At 39.3% G+C, this 21,476-nt stretch overlaps 1 protein-coding gene across 1 annotated transcript in view; it reads left to right on the top strand.

Annotated features, from left to right (window-relative positions):
• The window catches only part of SPCS2 (signal peptidase complex subunit 2), a 20,897-nt gene extending 8,317 nt beyond the window's left edge, over positions 1 to 12,580 (top strand). The window contains exons 2-5 of the mRNA XM_003780901.2: positions 1,745 to 1,828; positions 2,994 to 3,154; positions 4,923 to 5,057; positions 11,697 to 12,580. Coding sequence (XP_003780949.1) covers positions 1,745 to 1,828; positions 2,994 to 3,154; positions 4,923 to 5,057; positions 11,697 to 11,883 — 567 coding nt within the window. The 3' untranslated portion in view covers positions 11,884 to 12,580. The remainder of the gene's footprint in view (positions 1 to 1,744; positions 1,829 to 2,993; positions 3,155 to 4,922; positions 5,058 to 11,696) is intronic.
• Positions 12,581 to 21,476: the final 8,896 nt, after the last annotated feature.

The raw sequence follows: 21,476 nt of genomic DNA, 5'->3' as shown, positions 1-21,476 counted from the left end.
AAAAAAAAAAAATAGAAAAATTATCTGGGTGTTGTGTTGGGCACTTGTAGTCCTAGCTACTTGAGAGGCTGAGGCAAGAGGATCCTTTTTGCCCAGGAGTTTGAGGTTGCTGTGAGCTATGATGGCACAGCACTCTAGCCTGAAGCAACAGAGTATGACTCTGTCTCAAAAACAAAACAAAAAAAAATTAAAATTTTTATTTTTATTTTTTTAAGGATTTTTAGTGCTATAAACCACAGCTTGTTAGATAGGAATCAAGGTACATTGTATGGCTATCACTTCAGGGATCTCTTTGCTCCCTTTTTTGTTTTTGATGTCTAATCGTTCTTTTCCTTATACTCTATGGGAAACTGGAATAGTGAGAGGGCATGGGTTGGAAGTCATAAAAACTAGAATAAGTTTTACCTTTACCACATTGTAGCTTTTACCTTTGGCAATGTTTTTAAACCCTTAGAGTTATCCATAAAAGGAGAATGGTAACTGTTCTTACCTCATAGAGTTATTGTAAAGATTAAATGAGATAGCACATATAAAATACCTAGTATAATATGTAGCACACATTATACATTCAAGAAACGGTAGCCATGATTATACTTTTTGCCTGCCTTCCATCTTTTTTTTTTTTTTTTTTTGGGAGACAGTCACTACGTCAAACAGAGTCAAACTCTTGGGCTTAAGTGATTCTCTTGCCTCAGCCTGCCAACTGCCTTCCATTCTTTAAAGAAATTTTGTGAACAAAAAGATCATTTTAACCTACATATATATTTGCTAAAGTTAAATAGGAGGTTAGCATTTTAGAATTTTTCTTTTTTCCTAAAGGTTCACTTTTTAACAATTGCTTTTGATACTATATTATGTCCCTGGCTCTGAGAATACCAGGCCTACTGTACTGGTAGTACATGTGGTGCATGTCCCACCTATGAAAATTAGGTCAACTTAAGGAGATGGTGAGTGTAGGGAAGTGTTTGGCTATGGAGGTTCTACTGTGTATTTTTTAATGTGTATGCAGTAAAACCTCCATACCTCCAGTGGGGATTGAATCCGGGGTGCTAAATTGATGATTTATAACATTTTTAACTTCTACCAAAAATATTTGAGAAAATCACATATTGCCCTCTGAATGGCAGTGTTTGGAAAAGTTAACAAATTTCTGTAGGTAAGGGAAATTGAAGCAGAGTTTGTCTGCCTAACTGATGATGAGACTGGGTCTGGGACTTGGTTTGTAATAAAAGATTGAGTTTTGTTTCCAACAGACTACTGGATTTGCTGTTTCCTTAAACTAAAGACTTGCTGCTAAAATATAAAAGTTGTTAGCTGACAAAAGATGTATTAAAAGAAACCTTCCACATTTTGTTAAGTGTCTGTAATTTCACATATCTCTATTTTCTGAGTTGTGTGGTCACAGAATGAAAGGATGAACAAATGGAGTTTTTTCTGTACTTGTATTTGCATAACATAGTGAGGTAAGATCATAGAATAGTTGAGATCACACAGTCTCTTTAACCCATGTAAGTGTTCTGGTTCTGGGCTTAGTGATTTTGATTCTCTGTGTGGAGTTTGGCAACATCATAGGAGTACCACCTGATTCTAGTGACCAAGTCTCTTTCAACCTCATTGTTAATTTTATCTTGTAGCTCTCCAACATCAGAAGACAAACAGTAAATGTTATGTATACTTGTGGATGCACTTTCTTTCAGTAAGATGCCAAGTTTCTTCATGTACAACTTTCCTGTTTGTTTTACAGTGGAAGATTGATGATAAGCCTGTAAAAATTGATAAGTGGGATGGATCAGCTGTGAAAAACTCTTTGGATGATTCTGCCAAAAAGGTACTTGAGGAGGTGGTTTGTTAGCAGAGATATAGCTCATGGCCTGTCCTAGAGGATCTTTTTCTTCTGTAACTTGATGTGACCTTAGTTTTCAGTGTTAAAAATTGAGCCAAAAAGTGTTTTTTAAAATTCTCACCTAATATGTAGGGGGGAATATGTTAAAATATTTAATAAATGTTAGCTATCTCAGGAAAGTTGGTAATTTAGGGTTTTGAAATTAATTAGCCTAGAGCTGCAGTCCCCATACCTGTTCATGGCCTATTAGGAACTAGGCCAAAAGAGGTGAGCTGTGGGGCAAGCGAAGCTTGATCTGTCACTGTTTCTTATCATCTTCAGATGGGACTGTCTAGTTGCAGGAAAATAGCTCAGGGCTCCCACTGATTTTTGCATTATGGTGTAATATACATGCTATCTATATATTATAATGTAATAATAATAGAAATAAAATACATAATAAATGTAATGTGCTTGAATCATCCCGAAGACATTTTTCCCCTTACTCCTCATGGAAAAATTGTCTTCCATGAAATCAGTTCCTGCTGCCAGAAAGATTGAGGACCACTGGCCTAGAGCACAGAAGGTTGAGGGAAGATAGGGCATTCATCCATGATTAGTAATCTCGATTTATAAAAGGAAAAGAAAATATTAACTATGGGAAAAGTTAATAATTTAAAGTTTTATCTTTTTTTTTTGGAGACAGAGTCTTGCTTTGTGTTGCCCCCCCCCCCCAAAGTGCCATGGCATCATAGCTCATAGCAATCTCAAACTCTTGGGCTCAAGGAATTCTCTTGCCTCAGCCTCCCAAGTAGCTGGGACTACAGGATATTTTTAGAGAGAGAGTCTCGCTGTAGTTCAGGCTGGTCTGGAACTCGTGAGTGATCCACTTGCTTTAGTCTCTCAGAGTGCTGGGATTACAGGCATGAGCCATCTTGCCCAGCCTAGGATTTAAAGTTTTTTATATAGGGAGTTGACCTTTTTCTCTTGGATGCTGTCCTGTATAAATGGCATGAGTCTTGTTTGGAGGGATAAACTCTCAGTTGGAGGGACTTACTTGAAAAAGAATTTGTATGATTTTTAACATAATTTTATCATGGAAATGAAGAATAAAAGTAAGTACTAGGAAGGAACCTTTTATGATGGCATGATTCTTTGTTCTTCTCTCTAGGTACTTCTAGAAAAGTACAAGTATGTGGAGAATTTTGGTCTAATTGATGGCCGCCTCACCATCTGTACAATCTCCTGTTTCTTTGCCATAGTGGCTTTGATATGGGATTATATGCACCCCTTTCCAGAGTCCAAACCGGTTTTGGCTTTGTGTGTCATATCATATCCTTTATGTATGATCAGGTTTGTTTTCTAGTGATGATTTTTAAAAATCTCTACTGATATTCTTCCCTGTTGGAAATTAACATTATGAGCTATGTATATCTGTAAATTTGTGTAGTAACTGTCATTGATATTTTAGGCTTAATGTGGGTATTTTATCTGTAGTTCTCCTTAATTATTACTATAGAGGATATTGTAATCCTAATATGAGCACTTACTAGCAAAGCACATAGTGATAGTGAGGTCTAGTTCTTCTTTCTAACCCAGAACTTTTCCCATTACTTTAAGCCACACATTCCAGGTTATTAGGAAAGGATCAGATTTTAGAGGTTCAGAGGGGGGTTCCAAAGCAATTTGAACAATGATAGCAACGTTACTTCAAATAATGTGGCCATCAAGAGAACTGCTTTGATAGCACTTCATTTGGTTGTATTTTTTTTTTTTTTTTTTTTGAGACAGAGCCTCAAGCTGTCCCCCTGGGTAGAGTGCTATGGTATCACAGCTCATAGCAACTTCCAACTCCGGGGCTCAAGTGAGTCTCCTGCCTCAGCCTCCCAAGTAGCTGGGACCACAGGCGCCCGCCACAACCCCTGGCTATTTTTTGGTTGCAGCTGTCATTGTTGTTTGGCTGGCTGGGCTGGATTCGAACCCGCCACCTTAGGAGTATGTGGCTGGCGCCTTAGCCACTTGAGCCACAGGCGCCAAGCCAGTTGTGTTTGTTTAAAACAGAACAAGATCTTCTTATTTTATAATCATGTTTTATTTATAGTAGTTGTGACTTCCATTATAAATGTCTTATGTGTCATATATATGTATATCTTCCATCTCTAAACCTCACAATAAATCTAAAAAGTCAGTGCATGTATTATTCCTATTTTAGAAATGAAGGTACTGACATTTGGGAAAGGAAGTAATTTGTCATGGTTACACTGGTAAAAGGCAAAGACTCAAATCTATGACTACCTCACTCCAAACTCCATACACTGTATTTTCCTTCCTCTGTCCTTCGTTAAATTTAGCAAGTTCCTTGGTAGAGGGTAAGTGCTCAATTATGGTAGTTAATACTGTCAAAACCTGAATATAATAAGTACATATATAGGAAGTAATGATCTTACAGTAGATTATTTGGGTTACTTCTGCTGACCCTTGAACAGGGGAAAACCCACTGTGATTATTAGTTGTTTTTTAATAAAGAAATAAGCACATTTATAACAAAGTCTTGACAAACTAGGTATCTTCTTTTTTTTTTTTGAGACATAGCCTCAAGCTATCCCCCTGGGTAGAGTGCTATGGCATCACAGCTCACAGCAACCTCCAACTCCTGGGCTCAAGCGAGTCTCCTGCCTCAGCCTCCCAAGTAGCTGGGACCACAGGCGCCCACCACAACGCCCGGCTATTTTTTCGTTGCAGCCATCATTGTTGTTTGGCGGGTCCGGGCTGAATTCGAACCCACCACCTTAGGTGTATGTGGCTGGCACGTTAGCCACTTGAGCCACAGGCGCTGAGCCCTAGATATCTTTTATACATGTCCTTGAACTTAAAAGATGAGAACTCATTTATGCCCTGTACTTTCAAATTTTCCTCCTTTTTGAGATGTTTGGAGCATTAATCAGAGAGAGTCTTGCTTCTCTCAGTACATAAATATAAGGATGAAAATGAAATGGCTAGATTTTTGGTATTTCTGCAACAATACAGAACTGTCTTTTTTAGGACCACATGTTATTCCTCTTTGTATGTTTGTATATTTTCACCTTAACTTTATTTGAACCTATTTTGTGATGATGGGGATTCTGACCATTTATACCTCATATAAGGAGAAGAGCATCTTTCTCGTGGCCCATAGGAAAGATCCTACAGGGATGGATCCTGATGATATTTGGCAGCTGTCCTCCAGTCTTAAAAGGTATGACCGTTCCTGGTGTGTTGTTATTATCATCAACAGACTATTATACTCTGTGTAGATCATAGTGCTGGTCATGAAAAGTGAAAAAAGGGGTATGAGTGATCTACCAGATTTTTCCTAGCTCTGCAGTTCTGAGATTACATTATCATAGAAATGCTCTAAGGGTAAACTTCGGGAGAAAGTACATAGTTGGAAGAATGATTCTCTTTTTCCTTGTGGCCAATTAACTGAGAAAATTGAGAATGCAGAACTAAAAAGCCAAAGGTGTGAGATCAGTTATCTTTGAAGAACTCCATTAGCTTCTGTGTCTTCTCTAATCCTAACTGCATTACATGAATGCAATCAAGAACATCTGGAGCTGTGCCCTGGGCAACATGAAGAAGCACAATCCAGAGTCTATAGGTATGCAGAACTGAGTTTGTGTTCTAGCTCAGTTTTTTTCCACCTATATAACTGGCTAGGCCATGTATATTATCTGAGTTTTTAATAGGATCAGATAGTGTCTCCTAGAGTTGTTGGTAAAGTGAGATACCAGCTATAATAATAGCAAATGTTTATTGAGCATTTATTATATATTGGGTATTGTGTTAACTACATTATCTCACTTAAACCTTAGAATGTCCATTTAATAGATAAGAATACAGGCCCCCAATGGTTAAATTAATTCTTCTAAAGTCGTACAATTCAAAAGTGGGAGAGTAGGCATTCCAGCCCAAGTTTGAGCCCAGAATACATGTTCTTAGTCACTGTTTCTAAAAACACATGTTGTACGTCCCAGTGCATAGTAGGCCTTCAGATTCTAAGTACATTTATTCACATATGAAGGTAGGTATAGCATTAGTTCCATACAGCTTCTCTCATGGCCAATTTGTGGAGATGCCTATGAAGAGAAGGAGCAGACCTTCATTTTGATGTTGCAGCTGAGTTATCTCTTTAGGTCCCCTAGCTGCCCTTTGGCCTCAGCCATCATAAATCTATCTTCTACCAGGCCACTCAAGCAGAGTTGCAGAAGTCTATAACCTAGTAATGTCTTGATTTCATTATTTTCATTCTGACTTTTGTTTTTTTTCATTTTTAAGACAGTATTAACTCTGTTGCCCTGACTAGAATGCGGTAGTGTGATAATAGCTCACTGCAACCTCCAGCTTCTTGGCTCAAGCAGTCCTTCTGCCTCAGCCTCCCAAGTAGCTGAAACTAAAGGCATGTACCGCCACCACACTTGGCTAAGTTTTCTGTTTTTTTGTAGAGGTAGGGCCTCTTGCTCAGACAGGGACTTTTGTATTTTTAACAGCTATATTGAGATACAGTTCACTCATTTAAAGTGTACAGTTTAGTTGTTTGTAATGTATTTGCAGATATTTGCAATCATTACCAGAGTCAAAATAGAACATTTTCATAACCTCAAAAAAACTCCGTACCCTTTAGTTGGTACCTCCTTATCCTCCCACTCATCCCAGCCCTAAGCAACTATCAGGCTACTTTCTCTGTATATAGGTTTCCCTTTTATAGACATTTCATATGAATGGAATCTTCCAATATGTAGTCTTTTATAATGAGCTTCTTTCACTTAAGAGGATGCCTTCAAGGTTCATCCATGCTGTAGCATTTATAAATACTTAAGTTGTTTTTAATGGTCAGCTATTCCATTGCATGGATATACCACATTTTGTTTATCTGCTGTCAGTTGATGGACATTTGGCTTGTTTTTACCTTTTGGCTGTTACTTGAGGAAGTGGCAGACCATTTTCCAAAGTGACTTCCCCATTTTATAATTCCATTAGCATTGTGTGAGTGTTCTGATTTTCCACATTCCCTCCTGATTTTTATCAACTGCCATATTGTTGATAGGAAGTATGCATGTTCTTGCTCTGTTCCTCTTATTTCCCTGTGTGTTCTCCCTCACCCCTCTTAGAGTGACTTAGTAGCTGAATACTGTCTGATTCTGATGTCTTGTTCCATAGCTGCCAGATCTTGTGGTGTGAAAAGGCAATGTGCAGACCTGTCACAAGCTACATGACTCCCCTATGAAGAGTCTTCCATTCTGTTGCTCCCCAGCACATTGAATATATCATCTAAACTACAGCACATGAAGTCTTTCAGCATCCATCTTGCATCTCCAGCTCTCTTTCATACCCCTCCCAAAATATATATTCTTACTCTAGCAATTTAATGGAATTTGCTGAGTTGTCCAGGTTTCCTAGTGACCCTATGCCTATAAACATAATCTCTCTGGCTTGATTGTCTTTCTTTCTTTCTTTCTTTTTTTTTTTTGAGACAGAGTCTCAAGCTGTTGCCCTGGGTAGAGTGCTGTGACGTCATAGCTCATAACAACCTCCAACTTGGGCTCAAGTAATCCTCTTGCTTCAGTTTTTCTATTTCTTTTTTTTAGTAGACATGGGTCTTGCTTTTGCTCAGGCTGGTCTTGAACTCGTGAGCTCAAGCAGTCCACCCACCTCGGCCTCCCAGAGTGTTAGGATTACAGGCATGAGCCACTGTGCCCACCAACTTGTCACCTTTTCTAAGAAGCCTTCACTAATATACCTTTGTCTGGGTCAGGTACTCCTAGGTGTTCTCAAGATCATTTTATGCTGATCTCTGTGAATCCTGTTCATACAGAGCTATAATTATTTACTTGTTTGTCTCATAGGCTCACCCCAAAATGTGAGCTCCTTTATTATTCACTATATACTAGATTCTCAAGCAGGGACTATCTCATTTACCCCTGAGACTGTAGCCCTGGCCCAGAGCTTGCCACAGCTTAGATGTGTAGAAAGTTTAATTGTGTGTCAATGATTAATGTTTACCTGGGCTGGGCTAGTAGTGACTTGGGCTCCTAATTAGTCTCTGCCAGCAGCCATTGTCAGCCGTCCATCCGCTGAGAACATAGAAGCTGTCAGAAATCTCCAGTCACTACTCACCTACTTACAGTGCTCATCATACTCTGCCTTCTTTTCAGGTGTCTAAAGCCTTCCTTCATTGCTCCTCTAGATTTTATCCCTTCTCACTTCCCTCTGCTGGATCATTCCTTCTAACATACAAACATACTGTGATTTCTCCCAACTAAAAAATAATGTTTCGTTCCCTTCTCTGTTTCTCACACAGTCTTCTCATTTCTCTGTTCCTCTGCTTTCCTCTTATCACTTGGATCTGTTCTTAGTTTCACTTCTCTTTCCTCACCTTACTTGACTTGTTGGCAACATTTGACATTTAATCATTCTCCTCTTAACACTTTTTAACTTTTTAAAAATGTTTGTTATTTAAAAAAAACTTTTGAGACAGAGTCTCACTATGTCACACTGGGTAAAGTGCTGTGGCAGCATAGCTCGCGGCAACTTCAAACTCCTGGGCTCAAGTGATCTCCTTGCCTTAGCCTCTCAAGTAGCTGAGACTATAGACACCCACCACAATGCCTGGCTATTTTTAGAGATGGGGTTTTGCTCTTGCTCAAGCTGGTCTTGACTGAGCTCAAGCAAGCCACCTGCCCTGGCTTCCCAGAATGTAAGGATTATAGCCACCTCACCCAGCCTAGTTTTTTAAAACTAGGCTTCTAGGATACCACATGTTTCTTTTCTTTCTTTCTTTTTTTTTTTTTTTTGCAGTTTGGGTTTGAACCTGCCACCTTTGGCATATGGGGCCGGCACCCTACTCCTTTGAACCAGAGGCGCCGTCCACCACATGTTTCTAATTTTCTTCTTACCTTAATGTCTGTTCCTGAGTCTCTGTTTTGATTCTTCATCTCCCATTTATCTAAATTTGAAGTGCCTCTAGGGCTTGGTCTTGGAACCTCTTTTCTGTCTATATTTACTTACCAGATGAAATCTTACGTAGACTTTTAAGACTTTAAACACCATGTATATGATGAAGATTTCTAAATCTGTTTGTTTATCCTAATTCCCTTCTCTGAACTCCCTATGTATCCCGGTTTGCTATCTAATAGGCATTTCATAGTTAACATATCTAAAACCTAACTCTGCTGTTCCTCATTCAAACCTGCTCCTCCCTTGGTTTTCCCCATCTCAATACATGGCAGTTTCGTCTTACAGATGCTCCCTCTGGAATCATTTGGATTTCTCTCTCAATCCTTTCTGTAGTCTGTCAGCAAATCCTGTTAGCTCTACCATCTACATATATCATTTGACCATCTACCATCTCCATGCTACCGTCATCTTTTACTTAGGTTACTGTAATAATGTTCTAATCGCTGTTCTTCCTGCTTGTGATCTCAGGCAAAGTGATCCTTTTGAAACATAAGTCTGATCAACCCTGTTCTTTGCTTAAAACTTGCTCCAAGAGGGCGGCACCCATAGCTCAGTGGGTAGGGCACTGGCCACATATGCCAAGGCTGGCAGGTTTGAAGCTGGCCTGGGCCAGCTAAAACAATGACAACTGCAACAACAAAAAAAATAGCCGGGATCCTATAGTTCCAGCTACTTGGGAGGCTGAAGCAAGAGAATCGCTTACACCCAAGAGTTTGAGGCTGTTGTGAGCTGTGATGCCACAGCACTCTACCCAGGTGACAGCTTGAGACTCCTGTCTCCAAAAAAAAAAAAAAAAAATAGAAACTTGCTCAAAGAAAAACCTAGAATCATAAATATGTCTTAGAAGTCCACACTTATGTATTCTGTATACTCCACATACATGTGTAAACACACCCCTCATCTCCCATGAGTCTCATCTTCTCCAACTCCATTCTGTTCACATTGATCCCTTTCTGTTCTTGAGTCATTCAAAGCATGTTCTTGCCTCAGGAACTTTGCACTTGCTTCTCCTTCTCCCTGGAATTTTTCTTTTCCAGATAGCTTGTTCTCTCACCACCTTTAAAGCTCTGCTCAAATATCTGCTTAGTGAAGCCATTCCTGTCTACTACATTTAAATGAGTACCTTATTTTTCAAGTAGTATTTCCTCACAGTAAAATGAAAGTCCCCAAAGGCCAACATTTATGTTGTATTCACTGTGGCATATCCTTACCATGTAAAACTGCCTGGCACATATAAGTAGGGCTCGGTAAATATTCGAATTAATGAATAACCATTTCTAAAATGCATCAGGTCACAAGTCATCATGTCCTGCCATCAAAGCTGTTAACTGCCAATAGAAGTAGGCCTGGAAGTCCAAAAATTACTGTGATGTCAGTCAGCAGCCATTGGTTCAGAGCTTGAGAGGATCTTTTGAAGTGTTGAAAATAGTTCAGAGACCTTTACTACTAGCTACCCAATTTGGAAATTCCTGCCTAGACCAAAAATATATTGAGGAGCTATGATTTTTATGAGCACTAGTTTAATGATAGACACTGTTCTAATGACAATCCAGAAAGTAGATGGAAGTTTTGTCATTTAAACACACAAAAATAGAGGGTCAAGAATCTCCTTCATTGAAAAATAATACTAGCTTGACAATCCACTGAATAAGTCCTAATGCAGCCGTTCTCAACTTGTGGGTTGTGACTCGCAGGAACTGTATTAAAGGGGCACTGCATTAGGAAAGTTGAGAACAACTGCCCTAATGGGACAGAGGTGGGGAGGAGTGTCAGCCTACCAGAAATTGGTGTCATTAAACCTTCTTGAATGGATGGAAATAGTAAAGGCCTTGAAGGTACCTTAAGATATACCTGGATAATCTCTGGAGTTCATGTAGTAAAGCAGTTGTCATCCCTGGTCTGGGATCAGAGTAGAACTCAGAGTTACTAAATTGGCTACAGAGTGCAAGGACCAAGCAGCCTAGAACTGAGGAGCACCCTTCAACATAGGGGATCTTCATTTATTCATAGATATTTGATTGCCAGGTACCAAGCTAAGAGCAAAATAAGAAACAAGACAAAAACCCTAGCTCTCAAGAATCTCCCAGTCTAGGCTCCACACCTGTGGCACAGTGGGGTTACAGCACTGGCCATAATGCACCAAGGCTGGCAGGTTTGAACCCAGCCCAGGCCAGCTAAACAATTACAACTGCAACAAAAAAATACCCAGGTGTTGTTGTGGTGGGCACCTATAGTCCCAGCCACAGGGGAGGCTGAGGCAAGAGAATTACTTAAGCCCAAGAGTTTGAGGTTGCTATGAGCTGTGACACCACAGCACTCTACCAAGGGTGACATAGAGACACTCTGTCTCAAAAAAAAAAACCTCCCACTCTAGTGAAGAACACAGATACATATCAGGTCACTAGATAGAGTTGAATATTAACTGGTGTTGTGTACAGAAGATAAAGGAGACACATCTGACCCAGATTAGGAGGGTTTGGGAAGGCATTCCCAGAAAAGTTTATGTCCAAGTACATAGTATTAACAGATGGGAAACTAGTCAGGTAAGGTGGGAGAGAAGAGTCTACTAAGGAGGACCCTGTATGGCAAGTCCATAGTCCAGAACTGAGAAAAGTTGGTCTACAGGGTTTAATAGTCTACAAGATAAAAAAGGGACACAGTAACTAAGTTAGGGAAGATTGTCAACACTTTAGAATCAGAACTAGTATCTTGAAGGGAGTTAGGAGCCGTGGGTGGTTGTTTTCTTTTGTTTTTGTTTTGAAGGATTTGCTTGATCTGTGTATCACCATACCTAACTTATTACTGTTCTTTGAAACACTTGGTGTGTCATATTGTTAAATGTTGTGTTTAGTTTTTGATTTATCTTTTTCCTGATGCATAGGTTTGATGACAAATACACCCTGAAGCTGACCTTCATCAGCGGGAGAACAAAGCAGCAGCGAGAAGCTGAGTTCACCAAGTCCATTGCTAAGTTTTTTGACCACAGTGGGACACTGGTCATGGATGCTTATGAGCCTGAAATATCCAGGCTCCATGATAGTCTTGCCATAGAAAGAAAAATAAAATAGCCAGTTCTAAAATGGTCCTCTTTCTGCTGGATCATGCTGAATTGCTGGGTGGGTGGGGGGAAGAAACAGAGAACTTAAAATGGGTAAAGTAAGAAATGTTAAATGTCCCTGTTCTGTCCTGAAATTTTGGTCTATTCTGAGATAAATAGTATTTTCTAGCACAGATAAGAGAAGTTGTAGCTAATGTCTAGCTGTAGCCTCCTTGGTCTGCTGATTGTGTTGTTTTCATTTGCTTTTCTGGAAAAGCATTTTTGCTAAAAATTGTGCAGACTTTTTCCTTTGAACCTAGCAGTATTTTATATAGTATAGCTTTGTGCCATGCAGCATTTGAAGACTCAATTTTAAAAATTATTAACCTATTGCTGACTCTGTATTAATTCCTATTTCAATAGCTGTTTCCCTTGAAGAATTCAGGATACAACTTCTTGTGTATGATAGCTTTCCTTCACACACCATTTTTATGGGTGTGTATAAATCTGACTTGGGGAGAATTTAACAAAAAATAGCTTTTTAATTTAAAACAGACCTTCTGCCTGTTACATTTTGTGCTCTTAACCAATTAAAGAAGCCAAATAGCATTTTTAGTTTTATATTGTCTGTTTTCCACTAGTGTATCCCTGTTGATTTGTTTATGGTCTTTTATTAACTGCCATTTTCTAAAATTTTTTTCAATAAAAGGAAAGAAGATATGAAAAAACATTGGAGTCATAGTCTTGATGGAAGGAACAGCTTACTATAGGTTCCTTTCATTTCTAGGCTATTTTACTTATTAGAGGGCCCTGAGAACCTATAGCTGAGAAACCGCTTTCTGGTGATGACAACAGTGATAACACTTGGTACTTAATATATGTTAGGATGTATTCAACTACTTTATTAATTCAACAATGCAACCATCCTAAGAGGTAGGTACAGTTACTATCCCCTTTTTATAGGTAAAGAAACTAAAACACAAAAGTTGACTATCACACACAGCTAGTGCTAGAACTAGGATTTAAACCTGGATAATCTGTCATCAGAGGTTGTGTTCCTTCAGAGACAAAATGGCAACGTCTTTTCTAGTATTTTCCTACTGTGATCAGAGAAGACCTGTGCACTTACCCAGATCCTTTGACCTTTAGGAATATTGACTCTCTAGTCTTAACAAAAATATAATTCCAGCTGAGCCTAGAGCACTTTGTTCAGCTTATAAGAAGTCGCCAATATCACATTTCCTATTAGACTTGAGAATGTTGCCCTAGTGAGCAGGCAATCGGGGGTTGTGGAACAACACTGGACAGAAAGTTGAAGCCTCGGATTCTATACTCTTATTCCTATAATCCTTGGGTAAGTCACGAAATTCCCTGAGCTGCTAGTTTCTTCTTTTTATTTTTTGATTTTAATTTTTTAGATAGTGTCTTAGTCTGTTGCCCAGACTATAGGCTAGAGTGCAGTAGTATCATCATAGCTCACTACAGCCTCAAACTCCTGGACTCAAGCAACCCTCCTGCCTCAGTCTCTCAAGTAGATCTGACTATATAGGCACACGCCACTATGCCTGACTTATATTTTCTGGGTTGTTTTCTTTTTGTTTTGTAGAGATGGGTTGTCCCTATGTTGCTCGGCCTAGTCTTAAACTCCTAGCCTCAACTGACCCCCCTGCCTTGGCCTCCCAAAGCACCACTGTGCCTGGCTGCCCTTTTTTTTTTTTTTTTTTTTTTTTTTAGGCGATAGTACTAACTCTGTCAGCTATTTAAATCTTTTGAAAGTGTATAATCACATAATTGTTTTTACAATGGAGGAATTATAATCATCCCTTGGTGTCTGTAGGGGATTGGTTCTAGGACCCATGAGGATGCTCAAATCTCTTAGGAAAAATGGTGTAGTATTTGCATGTGACCTATGCACATATTCCCACATATTTTCCGTATCACTGTATTTATATATATACTTTTTTTTTGAGACAAGTTCTCTTGCCCAGGTTGGAATGCAGTGGCAGGATCATAGCTCACTGCACCCTTGAGCTCCTTTATGCTGTCCTCCCACCTCACCCTCCTGAGTGGCAGGGACAGTCCCTACAGCCACACATCACTGTGTCTAGAGAGGGGGATTTCACTATGCCGCCCAGGCTCATCTTGAACTCCTGGCCTCAAGGAATCCTCCCACCTCAACCTGCCAAAGCACTAGAATTATAGGCATGAGCCACTGTGCTGAGCCTACTTTTAACCATCTCTGGATGACTTACAATACCGAATAATGTAAATGCTATATAAATAGTTGTTATACTATACTATTTATATATGTATAATTTTTATTTTTTGAGGCAGAGTCTCACTGTGTTGCCCTTGATAGAGTGCTGTGGTGTCACAGCTCACAGCAACCTCAAACTCTTGGGCTTAAGTGATTCTCTTGACTTAGCTGGGAGGCACCTGCCACAACACCCAGCTGTATACTATTTATATTTTTATTGTTATTTTTGGTTTTTTGAATATTTTCTGATTCGTTGAACCTTGTGAATACAGAGGGCCATCTGCGCTATTAGACATGGGTCTAAAGGCTTGCAGTTGTGGACAGCAAATAACCCTTTCCATTATGACCCCTGGGAGTTTCTTCACACTAGGTGTCATTTTTTAAAAATGTATATACAAACATGTTTGTAAGTAAGTATATGCTTTTTTGAACAAAAATTGAATTACTTTGGGTGGCGCCTGTGGCTCAAGGAGTAGGGCGCTGGCCCTATATACCAGGGGTGGTGGGTTGGAACCTGGCCCCAGCTGTGATATATGCCCTGTAATTTCTTTTTTAAACTTAATTATTTCTTAGATCCCCTCCCTGTCAGTGTATAGATCAAACTCATTTTTAATAGCTGCATAACATTACACAATAATTTTTTTTTTTTGAGACAGAGTCAAACTATGTTGCCCTTGGTAGAGTGCTATGGCGTCACAGCTCACAGCAACCTCAAACTCCTGGGCTTAAGTGATTCTCTTGCCTCAGCCTCCCCAAGCAGCTGGGGACTATGGGTGCCCGCCACAACACCCGGCTATTTCTTGTTGTTGTTACAGTTGTTTTAGCTGACCTGGGCTGGGTTTGAACCCTCCAACCTTGGTGTATGTGGCCGGTGCCCTACCTGCTGAGCTGTGGGTGCTGCCAAGTATTTTCAATTTATTTCCCTATCAATAGAGAGTATTTTTTCCCCCAATTTTTTATTATCTCAAGAGGGAGTGTGGTTGTGTGTGTGTGTGTGTGGGGGGGGGGGGAATAGGTCCTCAAATGAGAGATGAGAGACCTCAGTTATTTCTAGCTTTATTCTAATTTGTGACTTTGAAGAAATCCCATTCTTTTTGTAGGGTGAAGTCTTTTAACTTGTTAAAGAAGTTTTAGAGCATATGTCCTTTTGAGATTATGAAGATTCTCTGCCCGTCCATAAATGCCCACATATAAAACATTTCTTAAGATTACAGTATGTCATAACCCCTAAAATCTGCCCGTAAATCCCACTTAAGATTCTAGGATCTCATAAAGTTTTTCTTCTGACTCCAGAAACCAGATGAAGCAGTTTAGATTTGTTGAAGAAGTGGGCTATCAACCCAGACACCTTTGTATTTGTGGCATTTTAGGATAGTTTCTCATCTGTGGACAGAAAAATCCTCTGCAGGCTCAAGCCTCCACACAGGCACATTTTGTGAGGCTGCAGAGTGCCCCTGTTTGGCTTCTGACACAGGTATTTATGGAGTGGCCACTCCAGCCCATTTGGAATGCTGCTGGGCTGCTCTTTACCCTCTGTAGTAGATCTTCAGTACTCTTGCCCAGGCAATTGTGACACCCATCTCATTATCCTCCAGATTCTCAACTGCTTACACCTGTCTAGTACAGCACTGTAGTCCCCAGTGCCTGTGTCATGGACCAGTCCCAGTCTGTGGCCTGTAAGAAACTGGCTGCACGGTGGAAGGTAGGTGGTGAGCCTGTGAGGGAAGCTTCATCTGTATTTACAGCCACTCCCTAGCACTGGCATCACTGTCTGAGCTCCATCTCCTTTTAGATCAGCACTAGTGGCATTAGATTATCATAGAGCTGGATCCCTACTGTACACTACACGTGCAAGAGATCTAGGTTGTGCGCTCCTTATGGAAATCTAATGCCTGATGATTTGAGGTGGGTTCCTACGGATTGTGCATTATGGTGATTTGTATAGTCGTTTCATTATATGTTACAATATAATACTAATAGAAATGAACTCATTTCCTTCACTGGGGATGCAGGAGTGGGGGAGTAGGGATGGTTTCAGGATGATCCAAGTGTATTACATTTATTGTAATGGAATAATTGTGGAAAAATTGTCTTCCGTGAAACCAATCCCTAGTGCTCTAAAGGTTGGGAACCAGTGTTCCAGTTCATAAAGGACTACTGAGGAGAGTAGGGAAAGATCACCAATGTTTTTCATTATTTACAAATTTCAGCTGCCAATGTGTGTGTATTTCATGTTTACAGTACTTGTATATATTTTTAGAAACAATCTTTTTGCATGAGACAACCTTAAGGAATGGAAGATGCACAGTCCCTTTGAATACACACAAGTTGTATTTTTCCCTGGGCTCCAGTTCTTCCTCAGTTTAGAGCATGTTCTCTCACTAACTTTCTCTCAGCCTTTTCTCCACCTCTGGGTTGCCCCACTCATACCCCAGACCTTGTCTCCGTAATGGAGATCACCAGGGAATACTGTTGTTATCACATTAATGTAGATTTTTACAGAATATATCCTGCCCCCACTAATTGCCTCTTTTGTTATTAAACAGAATATTCCTAATAATCAAGCTTGAAAGCACATGTTCCTGATGAGCCCTCTGACAATCTATACATCTGACAATTCTTTTTTTTTTTTTTTTTTATTAAATCATAGCTGTGTACATTAATGCAGTCATGGGCTACAATGTGCTGGTTTTATATACAATTTGAAATATTTTTATCAAACTGGTTAACATAGCCTTCATGGCATTTTCTTAGTTATTGTGTTTAGACATTTATATTCTACACTGAGTAAATTTCACATGTACCCTTGTAAGATGCTCTGTAGGTGTGGTCCCACCAATTATGTTCCCTGTACCCCTCCTCCCTCCTCTCCTCCCCTCCTTCTCCCCTTTGCCCTTCTTCTTGGGCTATAAGTGGGTTATAGCTTTCATAGTAGGGCTGAGTACATTGGATACTTTTTCTTCCGTTCTTGAGATATTTTGCCAAGAATATGTTCCAGCTCCATCCATGTTAACATGTAAGAGGTAAAGTCTCCATCTTTCTTCAAGGCTTCATAATATTCCATGGTGTACATATACCACAATTTATTAATCCATTTGTGGGTCAATGGGCACTTGGGGCTTCTATGACTTAGCAATTATGAATGGGGCTGCAATAAACATTCCGGTACAAATGTCTTTGTTACAATGTGATTTTTGATCATCTGTATATATACCTAGTAGAGGAATTGTAGGATCGAATGGCAGGTCTATTTATAGATCTCTAAGTGTTCTCCAAACATCTTTCCAAAAGGAATGTATTAGTTTGCATTCCCACCAGCAGTGCAGAAGTTTTCCCTTTTCTCCACATCCATGACAACATCTCTGGTTTGGGGATTTTGTGATGTGGGCTAATCTTACTGGAGTTAGATGATATCTCAAAGTAGTTTTGATTTGCATTTCTCTGATGATTAAGGGTGATGAGCATCTTTTCATATATCTGTAGACCGTATTCCTGTCTTCTTCAGAGAAGTTTCTTTTCAAGTCCCTTGCCCACCCTGAGATGGTATCACTTGTTCTTTTCTTGCTAATACATTTGAGTTCTCTGTGGATTCTGGTTATTAAACCTTTGTCGGAAATATAACCTGCAAATATCTTCTCCCATTCTGAGGGCTGTCTGCTTGCTTTACTTATTGTGTTCTTGGCTGTGCAGAAGCTTTTTAGTTTGATCAGGTCCCAGTAGTGTATTTTTGATGCTGCTTCAATTTCCCTTGGGGGGGTCATCCTCATAAAATATTCGCCCAGGCCGATTTCTTCAAGAGTTTTCCCTGCACTTTCTTCTAGTGTATCATGTCTTCAGTTTAAATCTTTAATCCAGTGAGAGTCTATCTTATTTAATGGTGAGAGGTGTGAGTCCAGTTTCAGTCTTCTACAGGTAGCCAGCCAATTCACCCAGCACCATTTGTTAAATAGGGAATCTTTTTCCCAACTGAATGTTTTTAATTGGCTTGTCAAAGATCAAATAACGGTGGGTAGCTGGGTTCATCTCTTGGTTCTCTATTCTGTTCCATATATCTACCTTTCTGTTCTTGTGCCACTACCATGCTATATTGATCACTATTGATGTAGTGAGGTCTGGTAGCTTAATTCCTCCTGCTTTATTTTTATTTCTGAGTAATGTCTTGGCTATTCGAGGTTTTTTTCTGATTCCATATAAAACGAAGTATTTTTTCAAGATCTTTAAAGTATGACAGTGGAGCTTTAATAGGGATTGTATTAAAATTGTATATTGCTTTGGGTAGTAGGACATTTTAACATTGTTGATTCTTTCCAGCCATGAGCATGGTGTGTTTTTCCATTTGTTAACATCTTCACCTATTTCTTTTCTTTTTTTTTTTTTTTTTTGAGACAGAGCCTCAAGCTGTCCCCCTGGGTAGAGTGCCGTGGCATTACAGCTCACAGCAACCTCCAACTCCTGGGCTCAAGCGAGTCTCCTGCCTCTGCCTCCCAAGTAGCTGGGACTACAGGCGCCCGCCACAACGCCCGGCTATTTTTTGGTTGCAGCCATCATTGTTGTTTGGCGGGTCCGGGCTGGGGATTCGAACCCGTCACCTTAGGTGTACGTGGCTGGCGCCTTAGCCGGTTGAGCTATAGGCGCCGAGCCACCTATTTCTTTTCTTAGAGTTTTCATAGTTCTCTTTATAGAGATGTTTCACATCCTTTGTTAGATAAACTCCCAAATAGTTCATCTTCTTTGGCATTACTGTGAATGGAATAAAGACCTTGACTGTTTTATCAGCTTGGCTGCTGTGGGTATATATAAAGGCTACAGATTTATGAGTGTTGATTTTGTAACCTGAGACACTGCTGTATTCCTTGATCACTTCTAAGAGTTTTGTAGTTGAATCCCTGGTGTTTTCCAGATATACAATCATATCATCTGTGAAGAGTGAAAGTTTAATCTCTTCTGACCCTATACGGATGCCCTTAATCACCTTTTATTCCCTAATTGCGATGGCTAAAACTTCCATTACAATGTGGAGCAGTGGAGACAATGGGCAACCTTGCCTGGTTCCTGATCTGAGTGGAAATGATTTCAGTTTAACTCCATTCAATACAATATTGGCGGTGAGTTTGCTATAGATGGCCTCTATCAGTTTAAGAAATGTCCCTTCTATACCAATTTTCTTAAGTGTTCTGATCATGAAGGGATGCTGGATGTTATCAAAAGTTTTTTCTGCATCAATTGAGAGAATGATATGGTCTTTGTTTTTTAATTTGTTTATGTGATGAATTATATTTATAGATTTACATATGTCAAACCAGCCTTGAGATCCTGGGATAAAACCCACTTGGTTGTGGTGTATAATTTGTTTGATGTGTTGCTGGATTCTGTAGGTTAGGATCTTGTTGAATATTTTTGCATCAATATTCATTAGTGATATTGGCCTATAATTTTCTTTTCTTGTTGGGTCTTTTCCTGGTTTGGGGATCAAGGTGGTGTTTGCTTCATAGAATGTGTTAGGTAGTATTCCATCTTTTTCTATATTTTGGAAAAGGTTGAGTAATATAGTTACTAGTTCCTTTTTAAAGATTTGGTAGAATTCTAATGTGAAGCCATCTGGTCTTGGGCTTTTCTTTTTAGGGAGACTTTGTATAGTTGATGCTATTTCAGAACTTGATATAGGCCTGTTCAACATTTCCACTTCATTCTGGCAAAGTCTTGGGAGGTGGCGTGCTTCCTAGTATTGATTGATTTCCTTCAGATTTTCGTATTTCTGGGAATACAAGTTTCTTGTAATATTCCTGAAGGATTTTTTGAATTTCTAATGGGTCTGTTGTTATTTCATTGTTACTGTTTCTGATTGATGAGATTAGAGATTTTACTCTTTTTTTCTTGGTTAGGTTGGCCAAGGGTTTATCTATTTTATTGACCTTTTCAAAAAACCAACTTTTTGATTTATTGATCTGTTGTATAATTCTTTTGTTTTCAATTTCATTTAATTCTGCTCTAATTTTGGTTATTTCTTCTGAGTTTGGGGTTGGAATGTACTTCCTTTTCCAGTTGCTTGAGATGTCCCATGAATTTGTTAACTTCCTCGCTTTCCATTCTCTTGAGGAAGGCTTGCAGTGCTATAAATTTCCCTCTTAGGACTGCCTTTGTGGTATCCCAGAGATTCTGATAATTTGTGTCTTCATTATTGTTTTGTTCCAAAAATTTGGTAATTTCCTTCTTAATCTCATTTTTGACCAAGCTATCATTCAGCATAAGGTTATTTAGCTTCCATGTTTTTGTATGAGTATGCAGATTCCTGTTGTTACTGAGTTCAACTTTTATTCCATGATGGTCCGGGAAGATACAAGGAATAAGTTCTATTCTTTTAAAATTGCTGAGGTTAGCCTTGTGACTTAAGATGTGATCAATTTTGGAGTATGTTCTGTGGGCTGATGAGAAGAATGTGTATTCAGGTTTCTTTCTTTTTCTTTTTTTTTGCAGTTTTTGGCCAGGGCTGGGTTTGAACCCACCACCTTCAGCATATGGGGCTGCACCCAACTCTGTTGAGCCACAGGTGCCACCTGTGTATTCAGTTTTGTTAGGATGAAATGCTCTGTAGATGTCTGTTAAATCCAAATGTTGAATGGTTAAGTTTATGTCTAAAATTTCTTTGCTGATCTTCTTATTGGAGGATCTATCCAACACTGACAAAGAAGTGTTAAAATCTATAATTATGGAGCTGGAGGAAATCAAGTTGCTCATAATGGTTAGAGTCTCTCTTATAAATTGAGGTGCATTCTGGTTGGGTGGATAAATGTTAATAATTGAAATCTCATGTTGAGTGTAACCCTTGACAATATGAAATGACCATAGTTATCTTTCCTTACTTTTGTTGCTCTAAAGCCTGTTGTATCTGTGAATAAAATTGTAATACCTGCTTTTTTTCTGATTTCCATTTGCCTGAAATATAGATGACCATCCTTTCACCCTGAGTCTATATTTATCTTTTCAGGTAAGATGAGATTCTTGTATGCAGCAGATATCTGGCTTGAGTTTTTGTATCCAGTCCACCAACCTATGCCCCTTTAGAGGACAATTTAAGCCATTCATATTAATTGAGAATATTGATAAGCCTGGTAGAATTTTTGGTATTGAGTTTTTTTAAAGTTCAGTGGACATTTTTAATCCTTTTGCCACTGTGGAAGTTGGAATTTAATCAAAAGTTTCTGAGTGAGTTTACTCTTGTGGTGGAGGATTGTGCTGGTCATTATGGAGGATGGGTTTCAGAATTTCCTGGAGAGCTGGTTTAGTTATTGCAAATTTCTTCAACATGTGAATGTCATTAAAGTATTTAATTTCTCGGCTTGGTGCCTGTGGCTCAAGCGGCTAAGGCG

Source organism: Otolemur garnettii, unplaced genomic scaffold, assembly GCF_000181295.1.
Source record: "Otolemur garnettii isolate 467f Iridium unplaced genomic scaffold, OtoGar3 scaffold00001, whole genome shotgun sequence".
NCBI classification, from domain to species: Eukaryota; Metazoa; Chordata; class Mammalia; order Primates; family Galagidae; genus Otolemur; species Otolemur garnettii.
The sequence above is the reverse complement of the archived record's forward strand: the minus strand, read 5'-3'. Positions and strand labels throughout refer to the sequence as shown.